Raw genomic sequence first — 16,121 nt, 5'->3', positions numbered from 1 at the left:
AAGGCTAACCCCCCGCTCTAGCAGGGAAAATGGCCTTAAAATGCCTGTTGTTGTTGTTGTTGTTGTATTATGACGATCAAAACCTTTTGTCATTTGGCAAAATATCTGCAAGGTTGAAAACAAAATCTTTAGGTTGATAGGATGGCTCAAAGATAGCACACCTGGCTTTAAATTGTCTGGTCCTTGTTTGATGTCTGATCTGAGAGTAAAACTGCAATCTGACTGCTTCGCAGGTCGAATCATACCGCTTCCCTTTTAACACTTCAGACTCCTTATATCCTTCAGACGAGTTTGACCCTTGGATCCTTTTAGGATCTAAAAGGGTTTAAGAGTTTTCTCGCTGGACAAAAAATATTGGAACTCTTTTTCCTCAATTCAGGACCCACTTATCCTACATATTTTTCACTACTACGAATACAATCATGTTACCAGGACTTTCAGCCCCCACGGACCTCGAATTTTTGCATCAACCTGAAAATCAACTTTATCACCTGATGCAACCAACTTTATGACAGACCTCCATCGGGAGAAGAGCGACTTTATGACAGTCCCAACCCTTGGGACTCTTCATATTACTTAATCTTCCAATTGCAGCGATTATTAATAAAATAATTACAATCTCGTGTCGCGGGTGCCACGCTGTCTCGGGCAACCTCCTTGTAACCTCTCGGGCACCTCGCTGTTTCAGGCAACCTCCCTACAACCTCTCAGGCAACTTTCCTACAACCTCTTGGGCAACTTTGCCGTCTCGGGCAACCTCCCTACAACCTCTCGGGCAACCACTCTGTCTCGGGCAACCTCCTTGTAACCTCTTGGGCAACCTCGCTGTTTCGGGCAACCTCCCGACAACCTCTTGGGCAACCTCGCCATCTCGGACAACCTCCCTACAACCTCTCGGGCCCTACACAATTTGTACAGCACCTCACATGTGTTGGCTCTGTTGGACATACTTGCAGGCAGGTCACTGGCATGGTAAAATGAGGGCAAACCTAGAGCATCCATCCATTGCAACAATTCAGGATGTGCTGAAATTTTATTTATTAAATACAGTCTCTTATACGTTGAACTCCATCAAACCACACTCCTGCAACAGTTTCCAAAACTTGCCGGTCACTCAGCATACATAGGTGTCACGGAACACCGGAAGCCGCTCGCAGTGGCCCGAGCAGGAATGTTCCAGCAGGGAGTCGTCATAGTGAACCAAAGGCATCGTGTTATCCACGTTCGAAAACTGTTCAAGATCAGCCTTGAGGATGGGCCGCTGGTGATCCGGAAATGCCATGGAGAACAGAGCACCCGGATCACACACAAACTTGTACACGTAGCGCTCACCTGCCACCTGCATGCACAATTTGGTTCACCTGATGCATATCAATTCAACAAATAAAGATCCTGAAATGGTACACCATATATATAAATCAACAATGTCAATAATGGAGGATAGTTGATTTTGCACAATGGATATTACAATTGTGTTACCTTCTGCATGATGCCTTTTTCATAGTAATATCGCAAAGAGCGACTCAGCTTGTCATAATTCATTGCTGGACGATTCTTCTGCAATCCCCACCTCCGAGCTACCTGTAGAGTAAGCATGAATGAGCGGAATCAAACATGTTTCAGTTTGCTTCTTCAAAGAACAATTGTTTATTGTTTAAACATAATGGCCAATTTGGTCCACAGCTGCAACCTGTTTGCCTTCTCATGTTAAAAAAAATAAAGCTTTGTGTCAGAAAGGAAAATGTAAACAACTGCTTCAAATAAAACAGATACTTGCATTTATCAAACACTAGCACGAGTACTTGGCGTTGCCCGGTGATGTTCTAATCCTGTTGGCATTTTGAAGAAATCAATTTTTTTTCCTATTTTTTGGAGGTGACTAAAACACTCCACAAACTACACCCAACAATGAAAAATTATATCTACCATATAAAACCCCAATGGGTGTGTATGTGTGTGTATGTGTGTGTGTGTGTGTCTGTATGTCTATCCCCCTCAAAAGGATAGGTTTTAAAGGCTTTGAGTAGTGCTTTAGAAGGGATTTGAGTTGGGGCTTAAAATGGGAAATCTTTAAACACGACTGTGTCCACCGGTTAAAAGACCTAAAAGACTCTGAGGACCCCAAAAACCCAAAGGAAGACCCCAATGGACCCCAAACACCCAAAATATCCAAATACCCAAAATACCCTTTAGACTGTTAAAGACACAAAATATCATGAAGACACAGAAGACTCCAATAACCCAGAAGACCCCTAGGACTCTGAAGACTCGAAATACACCGAAGAGCCAAAATACCCCAAATACCCAAAAGACTGAAAAGACCCTGAAGCCCCAAATGGACCCCAAAGACCCTGAAGACCCAAAATACCCCAATAATCCAAAAGACCCAAACAATCCCAAATACCCAAATGACAAAGACGATCCAAAAGACCCCAAGGACTCTGAAGATCCAAAATACCCCAAATACCCAAAAGATTGAAAAGACCCAATGGACCCCAAACAGCCAAAATACCCCAAAGACCCTGAAGACTGTTAAAGACCCAAAATACCCTGAATACCCAAAAGACTCCAAAGACCCAAAAAGGCTGAAAAGACCCAAAAGACTGAAAAGACCCTAAAGACCCAATGAACCCTAAAGACCCTAAGACCCAAAATTATGGTAAGACCCAAAGACCCAAAAGACCCTAAGGCCCAAATGACCCTGAGGAACCAAAAGTCCTCAAGGACCCAGAAGACTCCAAAGACCCAATGGACCCTAAACACCCAAAATACCTGAAGACCCAAAATTCCCGAAGACCCAAAATACCATGTAGACTGTTAAAGACACAAAATACCATAAAGACCCTGAAGTTCCCAAGGTTCCAGAAGACCCCAAGTACTCGGAAGACCCAAAATACCCCTAAAACCCAGAAGACCCCAAGGGACTCTCAAGACCCAAAAGTCCCAAAAGATGCAAAAGACAGAAAAGTCCTTGAAGACCAATTGGACCCCAAACACACAAAATAGCCCAAATACCTCCAAAGTCCCAAATTACCCTGAAGACCGTTAAAGACGAAACGACCCTTAAATAGGTTACAAGACCCAAAATACCCAGAAGACCCTTGAATACCTCAAGAACTCAAAATATGCCAAAGACCCTTAAAGACCCCAAAGACTCTTAAACACCCAAAATACCAAAAAAAAACCCCAAAAGACACTGAAGACCCCAAATGACACAAAGACCCATAAAGACCCAAAAGACTGTAAAGACCCCAAGACACTTAAATACCCAAAAGACCCCAAATACCCAAAATACACCAAATACCCTTGAAGACCCAACAGACCACAAAGACCCAAAATACCCCAACTACGCTTAAATATCCAGATGACCCAAAAGACCCAAAATACCCCAAATACCCTTAAATATCCAGAAGACTCAAAATACCCCAAAGACCAAAAGACCCTTAAAGACCAAAAAGACAACAAAAACCCAAAAGGCCCTGAAGACCCAAAATTCCCCAAAGACCCATAAAGACACCAAAGACCCAAAACACTGAAAAGACCCCAAGACCCTTAAGACCCAAAGATACCCCGAAGACCCAAAACACTGAAAAGACCCCAAGACCCTTAAATACCCAAAATACCACAAAGACCCAAAAGACCCAAAGACCCAAAATAACCCAATGACCCAAAAGACCCTGAAGATCCATAGACCCCAAAGACCCTTAAATACACAGAAGACCCTAAATACACTGAAGACTAAAAAATACCCCGAAGACCCAAATGACCCTTAAATACCTCAAGAAAGACCCTTAAATACCTCAAGGACTCAAAATATGCCAAAGACCCTTAAAGACCCAGAAGATGGAAAAGACCCCGAAGACCTAAAAGACTCAAAAACCTAAAAGACCCAGAAGATCAAAAATACCACAAAGACTCAAAATACATCAAAGACCCAAAAGATCAAAAAGACCACGAAGATCCCAGAGACCCAAAATATCTCAAAGACCCTTAAAGACCCAAAACACCCCAAAGACCTAAAAAAAATTGAAAAGACCCAGAAGACCAAAAAGTTCCTGAAAACCCAAAATAACCTGAAGACCCTTAACGACCCCACAGAACCAAACAATCCAAAACACCAAAAAGACCCAAAAGACCCTTAAAGACCCCAATGAAACAGTGGAACCCAAACACCCAAATTACCCTAAAGACCCAAAATACCCAAAAGACCTAGATGACTGAAAAGACCCGAGGACCCCAAAGATGCGGAGGACCAAAAAGACTCAAATGACCTAAAAGACCCGAAAGACACAAATGAACCAGAAGATCCCAAGGATGCAAAAGAGCTTGAGCACCCAAAAGACCGAAAAGAACCAGAGGACCCAAAAGACCCTTAGGACACTGAAGACCCAAAAGAAGAGTAATTATGTCTCTTACATTGGAATTGTAGACGGTGGCCTGCAAACCGAGCCTCAAGGTCGGTGTACGGAAGCGGTTTTGTTTTTAATTACAATATAAAACACGACGTAAGGAGGTAAACGTTCTCTGAACATGCTGTGCAAAGTGCGCAGAGTAAACCGAGTGTCCATTTACATCTGTAAGATATAAAATAAATAAAGAAGTTATAAGCACACCAGACACCAGTGACTAGGCTCAGGCTTCAGACTTTGGCATGCTCACGCGGCTGCACAGTCAAATAAACTGTTCCAAGCCGTCATTTTTGACGGGCTTTATACTAGTTACCCTCGCCAGAAAAGAGGGTATTGCATTTGAGTGTGTTTGTTTGTCTGTCTTGATATCTATCTTGATATCTGTCTGTCTGTTTGTCTGTTTGTTTGTCCGCACAGAATAAATATGAGTTTCTCTGCAACCGTTGGTCCGATTTACAGAAAATGTTCACGATAGGTGCAACTCCACCTGCAGAATTTTTTAATGATAATTATGACGTCAGAGGTCACGTGGTTCGGCCGCCATCTTGGAAAAACCGAAAAACTTTGCACCTCTATATCTCTGAAAGCGCTGAATTGAAAAAAATGAGACATGGCTCATTGTAAAGAACACTCCATGTGGAATAAAATATGTTAATTATGATGTCATAGGTGCCTCCATTATGACATCATAACTCAACATGTACAAAACTTCATCCAATCAAGGTGAAATTTGAGCATAATGTAGGGATAAATTGGTGAAGAAAAAAATAATAATGATTACGTCATTGGTCACGTTGTTCTGCCGCCATATTTGTTTTAACACAAAAGCCTTAAAACACCACTGAAAACACATGGGTCTGCAAACTCTGATTGCTCTTTCTAGTTTAATATTATATTACTGTTACGGATTCGGCACTAATTATTGTTGTTATTATTATTATTGTGGTTTAAGGGAAAGGGTTATTGTGGTTAAAAGATTTAAAAGCGCTCATGATAAAATGATGCCGGAAATCGGATAGTGCACAGGAAGAGGTCGAGCGAAGAAGAAGAGGCATGGAGAGAAGGACAAAGACGATCTTGGTTGAAGCTCCGTACCGAGCAGTCGAGCGTACAGTGCGAGTGAACTTTGCGTCCTTGAAAGGAAGTCGTGCGATAGGTGAGATCGCCGGAGTGCTGTGGAGCCTGGGTAGTCGGGTATATGCATTGAGGTTCCGGAGTATCCTTGCCTCAAAGCCCCGGCTCGAGTGAAAGCCGTCCGCCATTTCGCCACGTGCGCTACGTTCAGTGAAAAGGTTTTTGTCACGTCGGCTGGGCATTATTCCCCGGTGGGTTGCCAGGGACGGCTGTGCCAGAACGTGGCTTTTGGAGGATTACAAGGAGACTCGCTGATTGAACCGCCAACGTGTACGTCGGAGCGCGTCTTTGGGAGGTTTCCATTCCACCGCTATTGCTGGGTGTTGGACCACGTGACCTCTGGGTTCGATCGTCCACGCCTCAATTGATTTTGATCGGACATTGATCCAACGATCGCAGGAGCGAATCGACTTCGCCTTGGAGGGTTACAGAGACATTGGGGGAGTGCCGTAAGTTTGGGTAAAGGACTAGATAAGGTGGTACCATCTTCAGATAGGGATTGTAGGGTGAATTGCTATTATTATTTGGGTCGTGATTCCGGTGTGATTTATAATATATATATTGTTTGTTCATAACCCTTGGTGTGGTTTCATTATTGAGTTGATTGTTTCATTTTTGAGTTGATTGTTTCATTTGATGGTTTCATGGAGGGTTTCATTGTTGATTCATTTCAACCAAGGCTAACATATCTTTCTGCCGGGGACCCTCTCGGGGTTCGGAGGTTTACCAAGACCAGAGGATAGGGGAGGACCCCATAACAATTACACATACACACAAATAATTGGGGATTATATAATATTACTTTTCATAAAGCGACACAGGTTCAGGCACGAGAAAGCGAATTTTCTTTTTTATTCTAAAAAAAAACGAACTTTTTTTTTCAAAATTAAATATATATATATATGTACTGTATATACAAAATATTACAAAATACATTTTGTTTTTTTGGGGGTTTTTTTGACATGCAACTAATTTTTTTTAAATGCAAAAAACTTTGACGAATATCCGTTCAGTCATGCCAGAAAAAATTGTGACATGCACACACACACACACACACACACACACACACACACACACACACACACACACACACACACACACACACACACACACACACACACACACACACAGACACAGACATACACACACAAAAACACATACAAAGACACACACACACACACACACACACACACACACACATTGACACACACGCAGACATACACACAGACATGCACACAGACACACACACACACACACACACACACACACACACACACACACACACACACACACACACACACACACACACACACACACATAGACAGACATAGACACACACACAGACAAACGGCTCTCTTATAGTGTAGATCACACACTTAATGTTACAACCTCATCCATTTTGTGTGGCTTGCTTGTATACTGACTTCTTCAGGTTCTAGTAGCTTGAATTCCAGGCCTCGTCCAGTCCAGGCAATGAGGTGCACATTGGTGGGATTGTCCAGAAGAGTCAATAAAAACTGCCAGAGCTGCAGTGAGCCACGACGATGGTATGGTGGCCCTTCGTTGAGGGGTCCATGGGAACCTTGATTGCTAGACACCAGCATATCAGGCCATGAGCTTTCCCACGACCCGTCGCCCAATTTGATCTCTGCAATAACACCGACATGGCAAGAGCATTATCGATTTCTGTTATTCTTGTTGATGTTTGACATTTGGAACAGACCTATGACATGTGCAATGTAAAATTCATTATTTTCAGATTTTCAAAATCATTCTTTTCACTGCTATATCTTCAGAGAGAGAGACAGAGAGACAGAGAGACAGAGAGACAGAGAGACAGAGAGACAGAGAGACAGAGAGAGAGAGAGAGACTGACTGTTTCTTCCTTTTATTACAAGAGTACAAAAAATCAGTAATGTTCAGTCATAAAGAAACAAAGCACAATAAAAATGGTCTCAAGGAAAAATTATTATCAAATCATCATCATCAAGTGTGCATATGACATCATTAAAAACCCACTTTTCTTTAAAACATGTTAAATTCTTGTTCATTTTAAAAAACCGGTACTCTAGCTTTAGTCTTGCATTTACAAGAGCCTTAAAGGTGAGCAGTACATCATATGACGAGTCAGAAGCGTTTCCCATTTTTTTCTTTCTGGATTTATAAATTGCAAACTTGGCCTGGCCAATTAAAAAATTCATGAAAACCACATTTCTAAGGGAAGACGGTCCTAAAACACCATAAATAAAAACATTGTGATTGAAGAGGGAACCAAGCTTCACAAAGCGTTCCTGAAGGAATGTAAAAAGAGGTTGCAATCGTTCACACTCAAGGTATATATGCGGTAGGGTTTCAATGGATGCACAGAAAGGGCATAGATTAGAGTTAGCAGTAGAAAACCGGTTCAGTAAAACATTATAAGGTAAAATCCAGTGTACAAGTTTCCATTGAATATCTCCAACATACTTTGGAGTAGGCAAGAGATAAAAACTTCGCCAATTGGGGCAATTGGGGGGTATTGGGGGTAAAACATCCCGCCATCGAAGCCTCGGGTGCTCAGAAAATGTTTTTGCGTATAAAATTTTAACGTACGCGTTGTACAAAGTTTTCTTTGGAAAGGCGGGAAGGGATAATGCAGTATCATCAGGGCTGTTCAGGCCAGGGCACAGATTAAGTGGCGGGCTGAAGACTAGGAGTTTGGGGAAGTCACCCGCTGTTTCCTCGGGGGAAGGGCCAAGTTCCTCGCAGGTATTACGATATGTTGTGGATATCCCTTGAAGGAACCGAGAGATGATCCTGACAGATTTTATTCCGGTTTTTTGTGCCACAGCGGCAGCACTCAGCCGGTAGCTCCCAGACTCTGTCATGAGGTCTTTCACTCGCAGCAGCTTGGCATCAACAAAGCGTTGAACGAGTCCCCTATTATTCAAGCTGTTTTCCAGGAAGGGGTTGTAGCATAGGGGCTCATTCATCAACATTTCCATGTTGTATGTTGCCATTTCACGGGAAAAGGACAGGGCTTGCCAGGCGTTCATCACCCCTTGGTAAAAGGTGGGCAGCAAGGATGAATCGATTTGATGAGGGTTCATCAAGAAAAGTTCTCGGTCGTAACCCAGCTTGCATGTAAGCTGTAATATGCAGTTAGCCAGAGCCCCCCAGAGTAGGGCTTCATCTCCATATACAAGTTGGCGCACGATATGAAGCCGGAAGACCATAATCCGGCTGCGGATATCAATAAGACCTTGGCCACCTTCAGTGAGTGGTAAGTATGCCACGGGGGGTTGGAGCCAGTGTTTCCCGCTCCAGAAAAAGTCGACAATGCTCTTTTGCAGTGTAATAAGAAGGCTCCCGGGCGGTTGTAGGCATATCATCTTATGCCATAGCATAGAGGCGACAAGATTGTTAATCGACGAGAGTTCTTCCGCGGTACGAAAGTTGAAAAAGAAGTCCTTTCCAGCGGGCCAGTTTTGCCATTACCTTGTCTGGTAATCCCACCCAGTTCTGTTGCTCAAAGGTGTTGTCTCCGAGGAAAATACCGAGGTATTTAATGCCACTTTTCTGCCAGTTCACTCCTCCTGGTAGGACAATTGGCGGGCAATCTCCAGGTCCTATCCAAAGGGCTTCACTCTTCTTCCAGTTTACCTGGCCTGAACAAGCCTGACAATATGTTTTTAGTGCTTGAGCCACCGCAGTGACGTCAGCACTATTTTTTATATAAATACAGACATCATCTGCATAGGCAGAGACTTTTAGCGGTGTGGTAAGAATTGATCCAGTGAAGCCAGAAATGTGCGTACGTAATTGGAGCAGAAGAGGTTCGATGGCAAGAGAGTATAAAAGTCCAGATAGCGGGCAACCTTGCCGTACTCCCCGTTGTACAGCAATGGGGCTACACAATACTTGATTAATTTTAAGAACACTGGATATATTACAATACAAAAGTTTAACGTACGAGATAAAAATAGGTCCAAACCCAAAATTCTCTAAAACTCTAAAAAGGTACATGTGGTCAATACAGTCAAAGGCTTTTCCTTGGTCAATAAAAAACAGACCAACATTCATATTAAAATTGTTACAAAACCGAATGGTATCACGGATAAGAAAGATATTATTAAAAATAGTACGTCCAGGAATACAAAAGGATTGATGTTCTCCTATTAGTACATTCATAAAAGGTTTCATTCGATTAGACAAGGCTTTGGCTAAAATTTTATAATCCGTACATAAAACAGAAATAGGATGCCAGTTCTCTATAAGTTGAGTGTCCGCTTTCTTAGGAATTAAGGTGGTGACTGCTCTCCGGCAACTCCACGGCAGTTGTCCATCCTCTAAACATTCATTCAATACCCGCAGTAGGTGAGGTCCAATGGTGTCCCAAAAAAACTGGAAAAATTCACTTGTCAGCCCATCCAGTCCAGGGGCTTTATCAGGTTCTAAGGCCTTCAAGGCAGCGGTGAGCTCAGGTAACCTAAGAGGATCCTCCAACTGCTGCTTCTGATCCTCCGCCAATGTTGGAAGGTTAGAAACAAGTTCCGATATTGCATCCTGGTTAATGTCATGCCGCATAAACCGTTGTTTAAAATGTTTCCGGGCACATTCCCTGATTCTGCCATCTTCATAAAGGAGTTCCCCATCATGGAGCAAGCATGTAATCATTGACGAAGAGGCCCCCCTTTTAAGGCTGAAGAAGAATTTGGTTGGAGCATCAAGGTCATGTATGTACCTCATCTTCAGGCGCAATAAAGCATTTTGTGCTCGCCTTTCGGATATGGAATTCAGCAAGGCCGTTTTTCCATGGATTTGTTGCCTCATTCCCTGGTAGCTCACACTTGCGGTTCCCTGAAGCTGTTCCTGTAATTCCAGGATTTCATCTTCAAGTAAGGTTGTGGTTTTTCTTTCCTCTTGAACACCATACGCACGATATTGTTGGCAGAATAGTCTGATGTGCGTTTTGGCATTATCCCACCATTGTCTGAGGTTTGAGAAATTCCCTTGGGAGGCAACCAGAATATTCCAAATTTCTGGAAAAATGTCCTTAAAGGTACTATCATCAAGTAAGTTGTTATTAAATTTCCAAAAAGCACTCTTGTGTTTCGGGCAGGGGGCAGAAATTTTGAGAAATGTTGCGCTGTGGTCCGAGAATCCTGATGGGCAAATTTTGGATGACAGAACGAGGCGTTCAAGTGGAGGATTAATATAAAACTTGTCCAAGCGAGCAAGTACAATATTACCCTGAATGCATCGACACCATGTGTATTGCCTGATTGATGGGTGCTGTACCCACCATATATCTGTCAAATTCATTTGTTTTAAAAATTTGGTGAGAGGGATTGTGGAGGCAGGATGGGGCTCTGCACTGTTCCTGTCTAGTTGGGGTTGGAGGGTGCAATTAAAATCTCCACCAATACAAACATGATTGTCTCGGTTTTTTAGGGCGTTTTGGCTGTCGAGGGACGTTAGGTGTGTCCCAAGGTCATTTAAAAAAACTCGCCGAGCTACAGGCGTACTTGGGGCATAGATATTAAAAATAGTATAGAATTTTCCACAGTAGTGGAATTCTAGGGATGCTAGGGATCCCTTGTGTATTTCGTCGAATTTAAGCGATGAAGGCGAAAAGGAGGGGCTAAGAATTATTGCGACACCGCCTTTGCGGGAGTCACCGTTACTAAAGAAGGACAGGCCGGGGAAGAGCCTACACCACTCTGCGACACAGTAGTCGTTGGCATGGGTCTCTTGTAAGAGGGCAATGTCAACTTTCTTCTGTAATAAAAAATCCCTTACTTGAACTTTGCGGACAGAGCTACATCCTCCGTTAATATTCAAGCTACAAATGGAAAAACTCATTACAGCTATAAGGAGGAGTGACCACCACTCAATTTTTTGATAGCAGTTCATTCTTAGCTTTTTGCGACCACTTCTTTAAACGGTGACGTTGGGAGGAATTGAAATTAAAAACGTGGGGCCGTTTTACCATCAGTCTAGCGGAATGTATAAAATCAGGTAGCTCCGGAAAAAAGGTTTCTATTACAACATTCCTTTTTCGGAATGTGTCCTTAAGAAACCTTTTTATCTCGGAGGGAGGGATTGGAGGGATTTCTTCTTCCTTGAGGCTACCACATTCACTAACAGAGTCATCTATATCAGATGGCTCAGATGGTGTGTCACACTGGTTTTCATCATTTATCTCCTCACCGTCATCACATCCCTCCACGTTATCGGATGGGGCATAGTCCATAGAGGGCAGGGACGGGGAGGGAGAGAAATGAGCCATCTTCAGGGGAGGGGGGGGGGGGGGAGGGCGGGGTACTAATTTTTGCGGTTCAACCATATCAGTTTCTAGGTCAGTAGACAAGGGCGAGGATTCATCCACATCTATGTCCTCCAATACCGAGAAACGATTTTCTGTGACGAGGGACAAATCTAGGCCAGAGAGGGGGGGGGGGCTGTCGGTTTTCAGTTGTAGGTTTTTTAAAGAGATGACCGTTTTCATCTGTTGTTTGCAGATGTCTTTTTCCTTTTGGGCAGACTAATTGAAACTCGTCCTGGTTAGTGGGAAGAGATTGCAAGGGTTTGGGGGGAGGAGGGGGGGGGGGGGGAGGGAGGACGTGATCATCGGGAGGGGATTCCCATCGGCTACCACGGCGGGAGAGGTAGGATCAGTTATAGCAGGCAACAAGCTGTGATTGGACGATGTCGCCTGGGGGGTGAGATCTATAGTTAACAGGAGATGGCTGCAATTAGATCCTTCAGTAGAGGGAGGGGCCCCTGTTTCAAGGGGAGGGGAAGGGGGTACGGCGGGGGGGTTTGGATTGGTGGTAAGAGGGCTTGGGTCGGTGGTGGACAGATTGGGATCAGTGGTGGTAAGGCTTGGGTCGATGGTGGGAAGGTTCGGGTCGGTGGTGGGAGGGCTTGGTTTGGCGGCGGGAGGGCTTGGTTCGGTGGTGGGAAGGCTTGGGTCAGTGGTGGAAGGGTTTGGACCGGTGGTGGGAAGGTGGGGGGGGGTTGCTTATTCCCGGTTCGGAGGGGAGGTTGCACTTGTGGAGAATTCTCTTTTCGGGGGCAGTCATGCTTCACATGCCCAAATTGTCCGCAACCAAAACATTTTAGAACGTTGGTGGACACGTACACTGTATATTCGTTCTGTTGATGTTTTAATTTTATTATAAGGTTTAAATCCTTCTGGGAATTTTTTAAAATCATAAACACTTGCCGCCGGAATGAAACCACGTGCCTTAAATCGTTGTTTCGTGACCCAAAGGGAATCATGGAGATACGAGACACGATGGTACCGTATCGGGACAACTCTTTAATTAGTACATCGTCGGATACAAATGGGGGGCAATTGGATATCACGACTTTTATCGCTGGGCTATCTAGTGGGGAAATCATAACAAATAAATCTGGATCGATTGTCAAACCCTGTTCGACAATTTGTGGGACACAATCCACGTCGGACAAAAAAATAACGATCCGCTTGTTCATCCGTGAAGCGGCAACAACCTTGTCGATCCCGACAACACGACCGGTTGCGAGGACAACGTCCTCGACACTAACCTCACGTTCCGGAGGTACACAAAAGAACCCGTGCTTACGGGTCAGGCTCTGAAAGGCCGTAAATCGAGATAGTGCAGCTGCCATGCTGGAACAGCTGCACTTACAACCCCTCCCCAACTCGGGGAGGGTGAATATATAATACAATCTTCCCTACCCGAACTCCGGGAATGGGAAGTAATCAGACCTCTCCGATTTCCCTAACTTCGGAAAAGGGAGGCAACAAAACAAACTGAAGGAAGGATAAACGAAAGAAAAAAAAGGAAATAGAGGTTTAAGATGAAGGAGCAAACACCGATCGGGCGACGCCCAAAAACGGCGAACCCTTACCAGCGATCACCCTGTGCTCTCCGGCTCTCTCTCCCGTCTCAACGTATATGGGAATCGCCAGGAAGACTCCACGAACAGGTACAAGGACACAGAAGGGGGGAAACGGGAGGGGGGGAAACGGGAGGGGGGGAAACGGGAGGGGGGGGGGAAACGGGAGGGGGGGGGGAAACGGGAGGGGGGGGGGAAACGGGAGGGGGGGGGAAACGGGAGGGGGGGGGGAAACGGGAGGGGGGGGGGGGGAAACGGGAGGGGGGGGGGGGAAACGGAGGGGGGGGGGGAAACGGGAGGGGGGGGGGAAACGGGAGGGGGGGGGGAAACGGGAGGGGGGGGGGAAACGGGAGGGGGGGGGGAAACGGGAGGGGGGGGGGAAACGGGAGGGGGGGGGAAACGGGAGGGGGGGGGGAAACGGGAGGGGGGGGGGGAAACGGGAGGGGGGGGGGAAACGGGAGGGGGGGGGAAACGGGAGGGGGGGGGGAAACGGGAGGGGGGGGGAAACGGGAGGGGGGGGGAAACGGGAGGGGGGGGGAAACGGGAGGGGGGGGAAACGGGAGGGGGGGGGAAACGGGAGGGGGGGGGGAAACGGGAGGGGGGGGGAAACGGGAGGGGGGGGGGGAAACGGGAGGGGGGGGGAAACGGGAGGGGGGGGGAAACGGGAGGGGGGGAAACGGGAGGGGGGGGAAACGGGAGGGGGGGGGGAAACGGGAGGGGGGGGGGAAACGGGAGGGGGGGGAAACGGAGGGGGGGGAAACGGGAGGGGGGGGGAAACGGGAGGGGGGGAAACGGAGGGGGGGGAAACGGGAGGGGGGGGGGGAAACGGAGGGGGGGGGGAAACGGGAGGGGGGGGAAACGGGAGGGGGGGGGAAACGGGAGGGGGGGGGAAACGGTAGGGGGGGGGAAACGGGAGGGGGGGGGGAAACGGGAGGGGGGGGGAAACGGGAGGGGGGGGGAAACGGGAGGGGGGGGGAAACGGGAGGGGGGGGAAACGGAGGGGGGGGGAAACGGGAGGGGGGGGGAAACGGAGGGGGGGGGAAACGGGAGGGGGGGGGAAACGGGAGGGGGGGGAAACGGAGGGGGGGGGAAACGGGAGGGGGGGGGAAACGGGAGGGGGGGGGGAAACGGGAGGAGGGGGGAAACGGGAGGGGGGGGGGAAACGGGAGGGGGGGGGGAAAACGGGAGGGGGGGGGAAACGGGAGGGGGGGGGGAAACGGGAGGGGGGGGAAACGGGAGGGGGGGGGGAAACGGGAGGGGGGGGAAACGGGAGGGGGGGGAAACGGGAGGGGGGGAAACGGGAGGGGGGGGGAAACGGGAGGGGGGGGGAAACGGGAGGGGGGGGGAAACGGGAGGGGGGGGAAACGGGAGGGGGGGGAAACGGGAGGGGGGGGGAACGGGAGGGGGGGGAAACGGGAGGGGGGGGGGAAACGGGAGGGGGGGGGAAACGGGAGGGGGGGGGAAACGGGAGGGGGGGGGAAACGGGAGGGGGGGGAAACGGGAGGGGGGGGAAACGGGAGGGGGGGGGGAAACGGGAGGGGGGGGGAAACGGGAGGGGGGGGAAACGGGAGGGGGGGGAAACGGGAGGGGGGGGAAACGGGAGGGGGGGGGGGATGGAGCAACAACACAGAGCACTCACAGGCCTCCACAAGCAGACGCCATGACAGTACAACCAGCATACAAACGACCAGCAGGGGGCGCGAGAGAGAGAGAAAGAGAGAGAAAGAGAGAGAAAGAGACTTTGACTTTTTTATACCTTTATTTAAGCAAGGTTTAGAAAACAACAGCTAGACATAGCCAACAAAAAGTAATCATAAAAGGAAGATAAAAAAATAAAGCATAAAAATAATACAAGTGCACATTTAAAAAGAAAAGGTGAGATCATTGTTGACTACTTTACACAGTGCGTTCTTGCAACACCATTTTTGCTTAAAAAGATCTAAATTATTTACGTTTTGGTGAAAATAAAACTCTGCACGTAGCCTGGCCACGGTAAGGGCCTTAAAAACTGTGAAAACATTGTAGCCAGCATCAGGGTTGGCAAGAAGTTTAGCTTTCCTTGTTATATAAATTGCTAGCTTCCCTTCAGCTGTTAAAAAATTGGTGAGCACAGATACGGCAGCATTCTTAGGATTCAATGGCAAACCAAAAATAAACATATGTAAAGGAAAATAAACATTCATATGGCAGTACAATTGTGACAACAAAGTAAAAATTGGGTCAGCCTTGCACAATCAACATAGGCATGATGTAAATCTTCAGAGGCCTTCATGGGCATGAAACAGAATTTAAAACACCAAAACGGTGCAATAAAACATTGGTAGGTAAAATCATATGTACAATTCTCCAAGAGATATCACCATTCCGTTTTACAATTGGTGGAGCATACATGGTGGCCCATTGTGGGCAAGGGGGGGGGGGCCCGGCGGTAACATCCCTGTCCATCGGGATCCAAACCTATCCTTGCATACGTAAGGATGCCGAATGGCAACACAGAGGTGGTACAGGAACTTTTTTTTCAGCGCTAGGAAGTGGAGAGGAAGACAGGCACACAGATTCTGTTAATGCAGCCGATGATATTTGCACCTGATGAAGGGAGAGAACATGCATTGCAGGGTCATTGTTGTTGGCATCAAAATGAAGACCCAGTCCTTTGAAGGTATGCAACACTTCTTGAATGAGCTGGGAGTCAGCTCTTACAGAGCGCAT

General features: G+C 46.8%; 1 protein-coding gene across 1 annotated transcript in view; it reads right to left on the bottom strand.

The window, feature by feature from the left end:
- Positions 1-1,106: 1,106 nt before the first annotated feature.
- Positions 1,107-16,121, bottom strand: part of LOC137418475 (ETS translocation variant 1-like) — a 144,799-nt gene continuing 129,784 nt past the window's right edge. Inside the window, exons 8-10 of the mRNA XM_078782566.1 lie at positions 6,968-7,191; positions 1,480-1,581; positions 1,107-1,339 (exon numbers count right to left, since the gene is read on the bottom strand). Coding sequence (XP_078638692.1) covers positions 1,115-1,339; positions 1,480-1,581; positions 6,968-7,191 — 551 coding nt within the window. The 3' untranslated portion in view covers positions 1,107-1,114. The remainder of the gene's footprint in view (positions 1,340-1,479; positions 1,582-6,967; positions 7,192-16,121) is intronic.

This window comes from Myxine glutinosa, chromosome 7 (assembly GCF_964187855.1).
Source record: "Myxine glutinosa chromosome 7, kmMyxGlut1.1, whole genome shotgun sequence".
Taxonomy (NCBI): domain Eukaryota; kingdom Metazoa; phylum Chordata; class Myxini; order Myxiniformes; family Myxinidae; genus Myxine; species Myxine glutinosa.
The sequence above is the reverse complement of the archived record's forward strand: the minus strand, read 5'-3'. Positions and strand labels throughout refer to the sequence as shown.